Source organism: Oncorhynchus kisutch, linkage group LG17 (genome assembly GCF_002021735.2).
Source record: "Oncorhynchus kisutch isolate 150728-3 linkage group LG17, Okis_V2, whole genome shotgun sequence".
NCBI lineage: Eukaryota > Metazoa > Chordata > Actinopteri > Salmoniformes > Salmonidae > Oncorhynchus > Oncorhynchus kisutch.
Genome location: NC_034190.2, coordinates 49,668,111 through 49,682,392, shown reverse-complemented (window position 1 = coordinate 49,682,392; position 14,282 = coordinate 49,668,111). Strand labels below are relative to the sequence as shown.

Sequence of the window (14,282 nt, the reverse complement as noted above, 5' to 3'; positions counted from 1 at the left end):
TATTTTGCCCAGTCCGAAATAAATTCTTAGACCCTAACACTTTCCCTGGGACTAAAAGAAATTGATGAATTGGTTGGTGTGGTCATTATTTTCCACTGACAGCTGGCTATGTTGATTTAAAAAAAATATTGTTTGGGTTTTTAGAGATCTGGGTTATGATAATACAGAGCTATGGGTTTGACGTTTTGTCATCATCAAATTATATAGTCTACTTGGATAGACAGGCCCATAGCAAAATAGCCACCTCTCAAATGCATGAGCGAGCAATCATTTTTAGGCACTTGCGAAATGAGATTCAACACTGACTGGACTGATCTACAAATCACCATGAGTCATTCATAAATTATCAATAGCATTTGTATATCAGTCAATCACTCACAATTTACACATGATACGCTACGATTTTTACTTTTGACGCTCTCGAACACGACCAATCACTCCAACTCATTGCGGAACTAAAAGTGGGGCAGAACTATAAGGCATTGTGACCATGTCTTCCAAGGACAGTGGACATTGAGTGTTCATAGAAATTATTCCGTGTGGTAAGCATTGTATTCAAGATGGAGACCGCCAGTAAAATGAGCCTTGCAGCTCTACAACGACAAGATCCGTATATCAACAAACTTCTCGATGTTACCGGACAGGTAGCACTGTACACATTTAATTCCAAAGCAAATGAATGGGTAAGCTCGCCAAAGGAGTCGCTTGTTTCTTTCTGTTAACTAAAAGGTAGCTAGCGTTACATAGCTAGATAAGTAACTATCAGCTACGTACAGTAGCTAGCTATCTACCTAGTCCAATATGTACTCTTAAGGAGCCTACCGTTAGTTACCCTAAGGTTCAAGGACCGTAAGTTTTTGTCAGAAGATCAAAATACTCTTATCTAAACGTGAATCGATTCTCAATTGCGATACGGTTCTAGAAACATAGAAGCCATTTAATGTTACTTTCATATCACACCAAAATAATTTCACAAATGCTAAATATACACTTACTGTACCCTGTTTTTTACGGTTTTTATCACAGTTTCAACTGACAGTATTTTTCAGTGACCACCTTTCTGGCGGCCTTTTTTCCCACCTTTTATTTAACGAGGTAGGCCAGTTGAGAACAAGTTCTCATTTACAACTGCGACCTGGCCAAGATGAAGCAAAGCAGTGTGACAAAAACAACAACACAGAGTTCCACATAAACAAACGTACAGTCGATAACACAATAGTAAAATCGATGTACAGTGTGTGCAAATGTAGAAGAGTAGGGAGGTAAGGCAATAAATAGGACATAGAGGCGAAATAATTCAAATGTAGCATTGACACTGGAGTGATGATGTGCAAGTCGAAATACTGGGGTGCAAAAGAGCAAGAGGATAAATAATTACACACAGGTATTCGGAGCATGATAGCTAATTAGCACTGTCTTCTGTTTGTAAACACGCAGTGTAATATGACCGTGTGGGAACCCTAACCCTATAAATGTGTGTACCAATTTAACCTTTTGTTTTTTGCCAATTATTTCTCCCTGGTATGTAAGATAAGGTCCTTATGCTTCCAAAACCGTGCCGCTAGCGAAGCGTGTTAATCTTCAGACTGACTGTCAGGGCTCTTAACAAAACTCCCCCATACAGAACAAGATGCCTTCGTCCAATGACTCATAGCGTTATGCTCAAGGGCTAACTATCTACTCTACTTAATTTATCACAGAGACCTTAAAAATAGGCATTTCATTAGCAATCTAGCTAACTAAATACAGTACCAGTCAGTTTGGACCCACCTACTCATTCCAGGGTTTTTCTTTATTTTTACTATTTTCTACATTATAGAATAATAGTGAAGACGTCAACTATGAAATAACAAATGGAATCATGTATTAACCAAAAAAGTGTTAAACAAATCAAAATATATTTTATTTGAGATTCTTCAAAGTAGCCACCCTTTGCCTTGATTACAGCTTTGCACACTCTTGGCATTCTCTCAACCAGCTTCATGATGTAGTCACCTGGAATGCATTTAAATTATGTCAAGAACAGCTCAAATAAGCAAAGGGAAACGACAGTCCATCATTACTTTAAGACCTGAAAGTCAGTCAATTCGGGAAATGTCAAAAACGTTGAAAGTTTCTTCAAGTGCAGTCGCAAATACCATCAAACACTATGATGAAACTGCCTCTCATGTGGACCGCCACAGGAAAAATTCATTAGAGTTACCTGCACCTCAGATTGCAGCCCAAATAAATGCTTCACCGAGTTCAAGTAACAGACACATCTCAACAGCAACTGTTCAGAGGAGACTGTGTGAATCAGGCCTTCGTGGTCGAATTGCTGCAAAGAAACCACTACTAAAGGACACCAATAAGAAGAAGAAGAACTTGCTTGGGCCAAAAAACTGAGCAATGGACATTAGACCGGTGGAAATCTGTCCTTTGGTCTGATTAGTCCCAATTTGAGATTTTTGGTTCCAACCGCTGTGTCTTTGTGAGACGCAGAGTAGGTGAACAGATGATCTCCGCATGTGTGGTTCCCACAGTAAAGCATGGAGGAGGAGGTGTGGGGTGCTTTGCTGGTGAGGCACACCTGTTAATTGGAATGCATTCCAGGTGACTACCTCATGAAGCTGGTTGAGAGAATGCCAAGAGTGTGCAATGCTGTTAAGGCAAAGCGTGGCTACTTTGAAGAATCTCAAATATAAAATATTTAGATTTGTTTAACAATTTTTTGGGTTACTACATGATTCCATATCTTATTTCATAGTTTTGATGTCTTCACTATTCTACAATCTAGAAAATAGTAAAAAATAAAGAAACCCTTGAATGAATAGGGGTGTACAAACTTTTGACTGATATTGTAGATGACCACACACCTCTAGCTAACGTTAGCTATATCAAGCCAACACGCATGTTCCTGCTGGGTTGTGTAGCAAATAGATTTTAAGAGTCTTTGGTTGTTGGCAGAGCCATCTATTAAATGATGGGGCAACATTTAGATTTCTGCCTAAATAGACATACCCAAACTGAATTACTTTTCATGAGATTGACATAAACATTAACAGGTAATGTTGCATTTTTTTATTTTTTGAAACGTCTGGAACTCAGCTTTTTGGAAGATGTATTATAAAAAAAAAATATTGCTGAGGTGTACTCACTTTTGAGGACACAATCTCAAGTACATAGTACAAATATTATGCAAAATCATATCTATGATTTCTTTCCCTGTTCAAAAGTGTGGCTAGAGGGCTTGAAATGACTGAAATGCTTTCTAGATATAATAACAATCAAATTGTAAAAAACTTACTATACGATCTATCATACCTGTCAAATAAATGTCATGCTTAATGACAGGACAATATCTTCACTTTCTTATAACTGTCGACAGAATTCTCTCCTAAACGTCCACAGAGCGGCTGAGAATCCATTCAAATGTGTGCAAACTTGTTACAACTTCAGCTTTTAAGCACAAAGTGATTTTGTCCTGTCTGTGACTAAGAGAAAGTGCTGTTCTTTAAATGTTGAGAGCTCTAAATCTGACTGAGAATATCACAGTGAGATGAAACCACAATGGCTGGACTTGCTAGACTGTCACTGTCAATTTGATAATAGATTCTTTGTGTGGTTAGGCCAGAAAATGACAAATGCAAATGTGGGGTCGGAAAGCTGACACTTCAAGTCAGCTCTGCTTGGGGAGTGGTAACTGAGAGCAGACACATGGGGCTTTTTGGTATTCACAGAGTGCCTTGTACACAAATGTCAGTCGGCGCCAGTTCAGAACTGCTCAAAGTTCCCCATATGTTTAAGAGAGTTTGGCCAGGTTTTAGAACGGCTGCCATGTTAGGGGCTGTTCTAAGTTAGCTAACTTAAAACCAGTTAGCTAGCTAGCTAGTTTGTAGATAATATTTATCTAGTTCGCAAACATTAGCTAAGTACCAACTCTGTAAGCTAGCTAGCAATCAGGGCCCCGTTCAGCAGGACACAACGGTGTGCAATGTTTGATTTAATGGTAACGGTGTTGTTCTGAAGGATCACTTCACGCAGCTGCAATTGTTTATGTGGTTTCACACACAATATTTCACAGCCATTTTGATCAGGCCACACCTACCTAATGGGATCAAACCATACCTTATGCTGCGTTCACGTCATGTCAGAAACTCAGAGATTTTTTGACTTGCTTACTCGTTCATTGTAGAAAGATGATACCTGAGTTTCCCAATTGGGAAGTATCAGAATCAACCAATGGGAAGCTCCATGCAAATCATTTGCATTCATTTTAACTCAGTTTCCGACAAGACGTGAACGCAGCATTAATCTCAGTTAACCCAGAACTGAAGTCTTGCGTAATTGGTCAGATGCTCGATAAAGGTCTGGGTCCATAAGAGAAGATTGAGAACGAGGATTGGAACCAGAACTAATAGCTCCACCCTCTCTCTTTGCAAGTCTATAGGCCAAATGTCCCATCCCCTTCCGAGATTCGGAAGATGCTAAAACCTGGGAAATCGTGATTTGTTGAAAGCACAGGAACTAATGTTGCTTGTCTTCTCATGCATCCCGTTGTATCATGACATATCTACGGTACCGTTTTAAGTGTTCTGTCCACGAGAGATTAACCACACCTTAAAGACGGTTGAAGAACCGTTTAGGGGAATCTTGTCATTCAGTACAACCGTAATGCAACGTAATAAAAGGTTTAATAAATTGAAAGCAACCCAGACCAAATATCAGAATTTTTTTGCATGTTTTGGTTATTCTTGTACTTGATGATTGATTCATGTTCATCGAGTTAAAGTTATAATTTTTCTGCGCAATTTCCATTTCAGGAAAAGACTGAAATCGAGGGCACCTTATTTGTTTATGCAAGGTAATTTATTTGTATCAGATATGTGGTGACCTTTTTTAAATGGGCCACTGTTGTAAAGATGCTAAACTGACCCATTTTTATATGTGGTTGTCTCACCACCTGTCCTCTCTCCTTGATATAGTTGCCTTTTTTATATTGTCCATATGTCTATGCCTCCCTAATTGATCTCTTCCTCTCTCCCCTAACCCCCACCCCTCCCTCTTACTCTCTTTATCTTAATCATTCTCTTTGCTTTTCTCTTTCTTTTTTTGAGTTGTGAAAACATGTAGCCTAATAGTCTGTCTCCATTGCTCTCAATAACCTATCCACAGGTCTGCTTCCCCTCATCATGGCTTCACAATCATGAATCGGCTGAGCACAGAGAATCTAGTGGAGCCCATCAACAAAGACCTTGAGTTTCAGCTTCAAGACCCCTTCCTGCTGTACAGAAATGCTAACTGTGAGTAGGATAGTCCATTTGTTAGTCTTATCATTGGAATGTGATACAAAACGAGGCAACGGTGTGCTTTAGGACCATGCGGACACCTCCGAGCAGTCGGGTAGGCTGTTTTGGAGTGTTAATCCAACTGTGAGGAGAAAAAAAATATGGGTGTGTTTGGCAATGCACTGCCGTTTAGCATGCTACACCTCGGTAGTGTTTGCTATGACCTGGGAATGCAGCGCATCGCGGTTGTTATGGAAGCGGGCCAAAAGGAATTGACAAACCAAACCATTGCGCGGGCCGGATAGAAATGTGTCATGGGCCGGATCCGGCCCGTGGGCCTTGTTTGACACGTGGTCTACACGATATATTCTGAGAAAGTGTGGGGATGAGAAGGGTCATGTTAACATGTTTAAGTAAACTTAACTATAGGGCGATTCCACACCAGCGGGAACAGATTGTTCTGGTAATTCTCACATGGGAACTTCATTGGAAGGAGGGATGTTTAGTATTCTTTTTACGTTTGTATCATAAACCCCTTTTTTTTTTTTTTTTTAAGAATGATGAAATTGGCCATTTTAGGGCCTTTATAGACCTATACATGCCTCCTGTAAGACCCTATGATCTGTGAACATTCTGGTGCTCGTTATTATAGTGTGTTCTAAAAAATATGGAATATGTTTAGATTTTTTAATACTGTTCTCACATTCATTTATTAAATGTAAAAAAAATATTTATATCTACTTTTTAAAAAATAACATTTTTAATGTAGATGTGGTTTGACAATATACTCTTCAAACACGTCACATTTCCAGAGTGGGCTCTCTGGTACATTTGAATGACATCACTCATTTTATACATAGAAATTGACATGATAGGTCATTAACCAATCACAGCCCTCCTTTAGGGTTGCACAGTTCGAGTTCCCTTTGAATCTATTTTCTTATTCACTGTGTTGGTGGTGCTCATAAAATGCATCATGCCTTCAGAATTAGCCGAGAGCCCACTCTGGGGAACTTTGATGTACTTGTAAACTGTTCCAAACCAAATCAAACGGTTTCATTTTGAGATGAATAAATGAATGTGAAACGTTGTGTATCAGAATCAAGACGTACTCCATACTTTAGAGAACACTAAGAATTCTAAAAGACACCAAGATGTCTGTATCATGTACGGTTCACAGATCATAGGGTCTTACAGGAGGTCTACAAATGGCCTAAAATGGCCACTTTCATCATGATTTTCAACAACAACAAAAAGTGATACAAATGTATAATGCATTTCAAACATTCTTTCTCCAAATGTGAGAATTGCCAGGAGAATCTGAGATACCAAAAATATGTTCCTCTCCCGCTGGCACGGATTCACCCTATATATCTATTAAAAGAGCTGCTGGTGTATATATTTTGTATTACTAGGCTAAATTTAGCATTGAATGTGCTGTTTATTTAATTCGCCCCAGATAAATAATGAAGACCATCAATGTTTTATAAACACACTTCTTTTTTTGGAATGAAGTTGCAGAGCACTGCATGCACACAGTCATTAAAGGTCTGTCAAACTGTGTTGAATTCAAAGGAGAACTTGAACTCTTCCAGACTCTTTTTATGACGAAGGTATGACGTCTTCGACTGCAATCCCATCATAAAATCGACTTTTTCATCTTCCTGTTTAGTCCTAAGGAAAATGAAAGGACCCTGGCTGTGCAGCAGACATACACGTACAGACATACAGGGAAATAAGTCTTAATTTACACATGCCCCCTCTGACATAATGCCACCTCTTTAATATTTTGCTATGCTGACCCCTGTGTAGAGATGTATGCACACAAATGAATCAGATGGACATTGACCACATGCTAAACACACTAGCCTTCCAGTTAGACTTGCCTCTAAAAGCACTCAGCAGACCTCCTCGCAGGGTCCTCTGGAAAATGACCTTCCCCTTGTGCCGGAGGTCACGCCGAGGCTGACCGGGCGCGTCGAGCAGGAGCATCTCCTCTGACGGGTCTCCTCCGCCCATGGCCTTGCGCTAACACTGGGTCCACCCAACCCAGGAGCTCTGTCTGAGGGGGAGAAAAACGTGTCCCTCTGGCCCCAGGGCCTCTTATGTTCCGGAGCTGCCTGGAAACCACCTCATGGATGGGATGGATACAGTACGTCTGCTCTCGGTGGTAGTTCTGTAGGCGTCTGATCCACTCATCCAGAGGGAAGCAGTTTTATCTGACTGGAATCCTGTGACTCCTCCCCAGTAGTCGAGTGTCTGCAGGCCACTTGGGAGGGGATGCAAAGAATATCATGAACAAGTGTGTTTGGGAGGGAGGGCTTTCTTGGCTGTCCTTGTGACTGTGAAGGGATCGTGACTTGCCATTTTGTTTTGGCGTGATTTCGACTGTTCAGGTTTGTGTCCTGCCGTTGCTCTCGTTGCACACATCTGTTAGTGGAGGGGTTGTGTCAGTGCTTCATGTTAGAAAATGCGGCCTTTTTACACACACCTGTTTACACGACCCTGAGTTCCCCAGGTAGCTGTAGAAACACTACCGTTGCTAGGTTACCAGCCTCGGAGGGGAAACCTGGCAAGAATCTCTTCTCACACACACGTATGCAACGTGACACTCCTGTCACACGCTGTTGCCTCAAAGTTGCTGAACCATCCATTTCCCACAACCTCCCACCGCCTAAGGGATGCATCCTAGCGCCAGTGAACCGTCCGCCTGCCATTTTTTTAAATATTTCCCTCTTTTCACTGTGTTCCTCCTACAGTGGGTATATACAGCATCTGGTTCTACGATAAGAAGGACTGCCAGCGCATCGCTCAGCTCATGGTGAAGTGAGTATGGCCCGTGTGAAGCACACCACCACTAACCCACAGCTATGAAAACCACCGTCACCCACACCGCTGCAGGGAGTAATTTAGCACGTTACAGATATGAGATTGGATTGTGTGTTTTAGTGGGTTTTTTTTCCCCCCACTGATTTGCGAGGGTGTTTGTGTCTTTTATTGTGTCTGTCCTCCAGGATCGTGAAGCAGGAAGCCATGCAGGCCCACCGGGGCTCCCCAGAGAGGGCCAACATCCCTGGGAGGACCAATGGCTGCGCAGAACCTCGCCCCATCGACATCCTGGAGCTCCTCAGCAAGGCCAAGGATGAATACCACAGGGTGAGAGACGGTCTTTATCGTCAAGTCGTCGCCCAGGACTCTATTGGGGGAAATGCGTTACAAAAGTATTGCGTTACATAAATCAGATTACTTTTAGGAGTAACAAAAGTAAAGTAACGCCTTACTTTTTCAAATTTGGTAGTATTATTAAAGTTTATTTGTCAAACAACGCGTGACCAGAACTGGCGGCTTGAGAAAGTTTTTGAATGAAAAGATATGAAATCTGTACAGATGTTTGTCTTACAGTATATATGGCTAACTAAGCAGCCCATATGATAGGGCAGTACTTGTAGACTAGTACAGGAAAGCAGCGCCATCGATGAAAGGAGAAACCAGCGATCAAACCCGAGTTAGTCGTCTTTGGTAGAGCGCACACGGATCGCCTTGCTCCCTCCGACAGTCAAACAAACAGGGAGATTGAGATTTTTTTTCCCATGAAACTAACACAAAGTAATATAACTTATCCCTTTCCACCCAAAGTAATATTGTTAAGTGACTTTACTTTTGTTAAACGTGACCAGTTAATAGATCACTTTTTCAAGTTACAAATCCCAACACTTCCACAAACGCACGCGAACACAGTCCAGAAAAATAGTATTGTTTGACGGACTTTACCCCTACACATACATCACGAATTAGAGTGCGATTTAAAATCCGGATTATTTGGTGCAGCCAGCTGTGGATGGGATAGCAATGTCCCCCTTCTGTTTCTCTCTCTCTCTCTCTCGTAGTCAGTGAAGAACTCACTGCCTGTCTGTTTACTTACTCTTTATTGGTATCACTCTCTTTCTGTAGATCTTAGTCCTGCTGCCCCAAGTGTTTTTCATTGTTTTAAATGCTGAGATTGCTCACAGCCCTCCCAATTTACATTAGTCCAGCGTTTCCCAAACGCTGTCCTCTGGACCCCGAGGGGTGCACGTTTTGGTTTGATGATGAGTTGATCATTTGAATCCGCTGTGACGCACTAGGGCCAAAACCAAAACGGGGTCTAATTCTGCATTAGACGGGAAACACTAGTTGGAATGTCAAAATGATACATGTGTCTGTGGGATTTATTTTGTGCGTTGACTAGATTCAGACGGGTGAAACTGAGACGTCTGTTACTGCTGAGCAGGGGTTGAACACCGAGACGCTGAAAACAGCCGGCGGAGCTACAGAGCGCGCTCCCAGTGCCCCACCGCCAGAAAAGGTACAGCACCACATTCTGCCTGAGATGAATGCACTTTGTCTGACAACACGCTACCTGTAACAAGTGTTCTCCCGCATGACTGAAATGACTCTTACTTGTCAGTCATAATTGGATAGAGTGTTGTTTCCTATTGTCTGTTATTACTGTATTTGCAGAACTCCCACTCTGGCCAGAGGCAGATCACCGTAGAGGAGCTGTTTGGCAGTTCTCTACCCAAGGAGACCGGCCTGCTGCCAGCCATGCCTACCCAGAGTTCCACAGACCCTGCTGCCCCGAGCCCCGCCAACTTCCTCCAGGCCCAGCACTACACTCCATCCATACCCTTCCAGCCCTTACTGGCACCCCGCCTCACAGCAGCCTCAGTGGGCAACAACCGGCACCTGGCCTCTGGTCTGATCCCCCTGATGGAGGCCAGAGGTGGCCCCAGCCCAGGCTACAACCTCCACGCCAGCCCCGTGTTTCCCGGTGGACCTCCAGGGGAACTCCAGCACTCTATGTCCCCGCTGTTGGTCGCTCCACCTGGGGCTGAGGCTCGCGGTCCACCCCCTGGCCCTCCGTTGACTTACCTGGGGCAGGATCTCCTGGGCTCGCTGAAACCCAGCCCCTCTGATCTCCACAAGCCTGTCCTCGCACCCAACTTCCTGCCCAGCCCGCTGGCCACGCCCCAGAGCTTCAGAGAGCAAATCCCCAATCCTGTTGCCATCTGCAGCATTCCCACAGGCCCTGTGCAGGTAGGTAACTGCCTTTGCCCATGTTATTTCTTTGTGATGCGGACTTTGTGTAATCTGTCATTTCTGAAGGGCTCCCTTTCTTGTCTTTCTCAGCCACAGAGTAAAGAAATGGATGTGTTCGCTCAGTCTCAGAAACCGTCGAAAACCATGCCTGTTAGTATGATTTTGCTATCATGATGTAGATGGCTTTGATTGTACAGGCAGTTCTTTACATAGTTGAAATGAAATCTTACCATGTCCTCTTCCTGCCCTCTCTCTTTCTCTCACCCATCCAAGGCTGTTCCTATAAAGGCAGGGCTTGTGATACCGGGGGCGGGTGCTTCACTGACTGGGGCGGAGCGCTCAGTGCTGCTCTCACCGAGCGCCTTTCAGCATTCTGTTGCCAAGACAACGGAACTGCAGAGGCACGCTGCTCCTCCCTCCCCTCCAGCAGCAGCCACAGGGGCTGTGGAGCCCCCCCAATCCCCCTGCAACAGGACCCAGCTGCAGGACACACTCATCCACCTCATCAAGGTACAGAGAGAGCTGAAGCCTTTTTCTTGTGTTTGAAGCCTTTCGTCAGGTTCAGGGGTTTTCTACTGTAGATTTCATCTGGCTGCTGTTGGCATTTATGAAATGCTCATGAACGGCGTATGAATGTGTTATGCATTGGTTATGAATTATGTTAGGAATTCCTTCTGTATGTACCTAAATCTAATACTTGAGAGAGCGAGTGAACTGAAGCAGTTGAAGTCTTGTTTGTACTGTTATACAAATTGACTGGAAGATAAGTCTTCTCTCTCTCTCCTGTGTTTGTGCCCTGTGCAGAATGACCCAGCGTTTCTCAGTGTCATCCACAAGACTTACCTCCAGATTCTCTCCAAGGACCTGAGCAACGTCAAGCTATAGCTTTAGTCCAGACATGGGGCTGGGCCTGGACATGTCAGGACAGGGGCACAGCCACCAGCCAACCGAAGCTACAGGTACTGAACCACTGGGTGGGACCTGGGACTGCTTCTGCTGCCACCGGCTATGTATAGAAACACAGACACTGGCTCTGTTCCTCTGGAGCAGCTATGGGGACTGCAGGAGGACTCGAACCCAGGAGGCTCACTCATATGGCTCTGCTACCCTATGTAGAGAAGGTAAAAGGGAGATGTTACGCTTGACAGTAGTGTCAAATCATGTACGCACTCTAGAAAGAAATATTGTTCCTCTCTTCTGTGGATGAGAACTAGACCAAAACCCCTAAGGAAGGTAAACCCTCATCTCTGTTTGGGTCAGGGGTTAGGACTTGCTGTGCAAGCCAAGCTTTATTCAACTCCACTTCCTTGTTCTGCCCTCGGGAATAGCTGTGATTCTCCACACACATGCGCTTTGTTCTCTCTCCTCTTTTTCAATCTCTGTTCTTTCTTTTTTTCTCTGTCCTTTGCTCTCACCCCATTCACCACCAAGCCTCTGTCACTATGCCTGTTAAGGGACGTGTGCAATAGAATGCAATGCCTTCTGGGAGAATACTGTTTACTGATTCTTAAGTGTCTCCCCCCCCCCCCCCCACCCAAGGGTCTAAACAGAGAATTGTTGTATTAATTTAGGCCCTATTCTGTGGGTTTTGCAGTAAAGTCTACTGCAGCACTGAACCTGAGCTAACTGCATTCAACGGGATCGTCTTGTTTAACACATGTTGTCACTCTGCAGCCAACAGCTCAAAGGGACTAGCATGTCATAACAGGTTGTGTCAGTGTGTATGTATTTGATTTTGTAGGTCAGGTAGTTTAAAAAAAAATGTGTTTGATAATGTCACCCCTGTACACACATCTGACCTTGTGCCATACTGCCAATCTATGTTCACGTTATTTTGATCACACGCAGCATGTATTTCTGTTTGGCTGCAATCAATCACACATTTTTGATTCCGATTGACGGAAGGAATGAATGGCGGCGTTGCGTTATAGACATGGGATGCAATTGAGAACATCCTCTAAACGAATAACTGATCAACACATTATGTTGTCTAAGGAATATTTGTTTTTGACCTTGTCTCGGGATTTATTTCTGCCAGTAAGTACATGTGAGTTTCTTCGGGAGGTAAGAAGAGAACCTCTGACTTGATTGCACTTTGTTTTCACGTCAAACGAAAATGTCAGTAAAAAGCATTTCATGAGCAGTTTGTGACTCCTTTGGTTCCTCAATACGTTTAAAAATATATATAGATCATAGTACTTAATACATGTTGATTGGTGTGTTTTCAAAGTGTACGTATTATTTAGTCACAGGCTCTATACTGGTGGAGAAAAGAGGTAAGGCCCAGAGATAAACATTTTAAAAAACATTTTAAAACCAGTATGATTTTTAAGATTGGTCAGTGCCAGTGTAATGATGAGTAAACATGTTATTTGGTGTCTTTTAAGAACCGCATCCGTTTTTTATTTTGTTTTATTCTGTCACTGTATACTTCTGTTTTACTATTTTGTGATATTAAAGTGAAGTTTTCTCTCAAGCTATTTAAAATTTTTTGCTCAAAGAAATGACTTTTCTTGGTCAATAAAACACAAATGATTCCCTGTTTTGACCTTTGCGGTCATTACATCCAGCAATGTCAAACAGTGAGGCAAATGCTGACACCAGTGGTGTATCTCGGTAGTCCAATGTAGTTTTCTCTCCTTGTTTCCTGTCCTTCATCTGCTCTAATCTGACCAGAGTTTTTCACATCAGTGCAGATGAAGGAAAGGAGTCTTTTGGATGATTGAGATGCAGCTCAAGTAATGGCATAGAAGATTCATATCTGGATAAAGCCACTAGAGGGCAACAGGGTTCAGTGTTTGACAAAATATTACATTTCCAATGCAATAACCAGTCCCAGTCGCCAAATGCCAGTGTTCTTTACTGCACTACACACAGTATGCCCCATTCATCCATAGCCTTTGTTTTATACTGTACAGTAGTGGCCATCTTTAAAAAAATATACACTGCTCAAAAAAATAAAGGGAACACTAAAATAACACATCCTAGATCTGATGAATTAAATATTCTTATTAAATACTTTTGTCTTTACATAATTTGTGTGTTTGTCAGCACATTCAACTATCAATGGAAATCAAATTGATCAACTCATGGAGGTCTGAATTTGGAGTCACACTCAAAATTAAAGTGGAAAACCACACTACAGGCTGATCCAACTTTGATGTAATGTGCTTAAAACAGTAGGCTCGGTAGGTGTGTGTGTGGCCTCCACGTGCCGGTATGACCTCCCTACAACGCCTGGGCATGCTCCTGATGAGGTGGCGGATGGTCTCCTGAGGGATCTCCTCCCAGACCTGGACTAAAGCATCTGCCAACTCCTGGACAGTCTGTGGTGCAACGTGGCGTTGGTGGATGGAGCGAGACATGATGTGCTCAATTGGATTCAGGTCTGGGGAACGGGCGGGCCAGTCCATAGCATCAATGCGTTCCCATTGCAGGAACTGCTGACACACTCCAGCCACATGAGGTCTAGCATTGTCTTGCATTAGGAGGAACCCAGGGCCAACCGCACCAGCATATGGTCTCGCAAGGGGTCTGAGGATCTCATCTCGGTACCTAATGGCAGTCAGGCTACCTCTGGCGAGCACGTGGAGGTCTGTGCGGCCCCCCAAAGAAATGCCACCCCACACCATGACTGACCCACCGCCAAACCGGTCATGCTGGAGGATGTTGCAGGCAGCAGAACGTTCTCCATGGCGTATCCAGACTCTGTCACGTCTGTCACATGTTCTCAGTGTGAACCAGTGGTGAATTTGCCAATCTTGTTCTCTGGCAAATGCCAAACGTCCTGCACGGTGTTGGGCTGTAAGCACAACCCCCACCTGTGGACGTCGGGCCCTCATACCACCCTCATGGAGTCTGTTTCTGTCCGTTTGAGCAGACACATGCACATTTGTGGCCTGCTGGAGGTCATTTTGCAGGGCTCTGGCAGTGCTC

The 14,282-nt window shown here is 43.5% G+C and overlaps 1 protein-coding gene across 2 annotated transcripts; it reads left to right on the top strand.

The window, feature by feature from the left end:
• The first annotated feature begins 437 nt into the window (after positions 1–437).
• On the top strand, positions 438–12,822 carry LOC109907824 (mRNA-decapping enzyme 1A). 2 transcript variants are annotated; one of them, XM_020506055.2, is made up of 10 exons: positions 438–683; positions 4,803–4,843; positions 5,155–5,282; positions 8,027–8,093; positions 8,282–8,423; positions 9,496–9,612; positions 9,768–10,343; positions 10,437–10,496; positions 10,620–10,856; positions 11,151–12,822. In XM_020506055.2, exons 1-10 carry the CDS (start codon positions 561–563, stop codon positions 11,229–11,231), a joined length of 1,572 nt encoding a protein of 523 aa, XP_020361644.1. In that variant the 5' UTR covers positions 438–560; the 3' UTR covers positions 11,232–12,822. The 2 variants fall into 2 exon arrangements, with proteins under 2 accessions (XP_020361644.1, XP_020361645.1); XM_020506056.2 differs by lacking the exon at positions 4,803–4,843 and having other exon boundaries at positions 566–683.
• Positions 12,823–14,282: the final 1,460 nt, after the last annotated feature.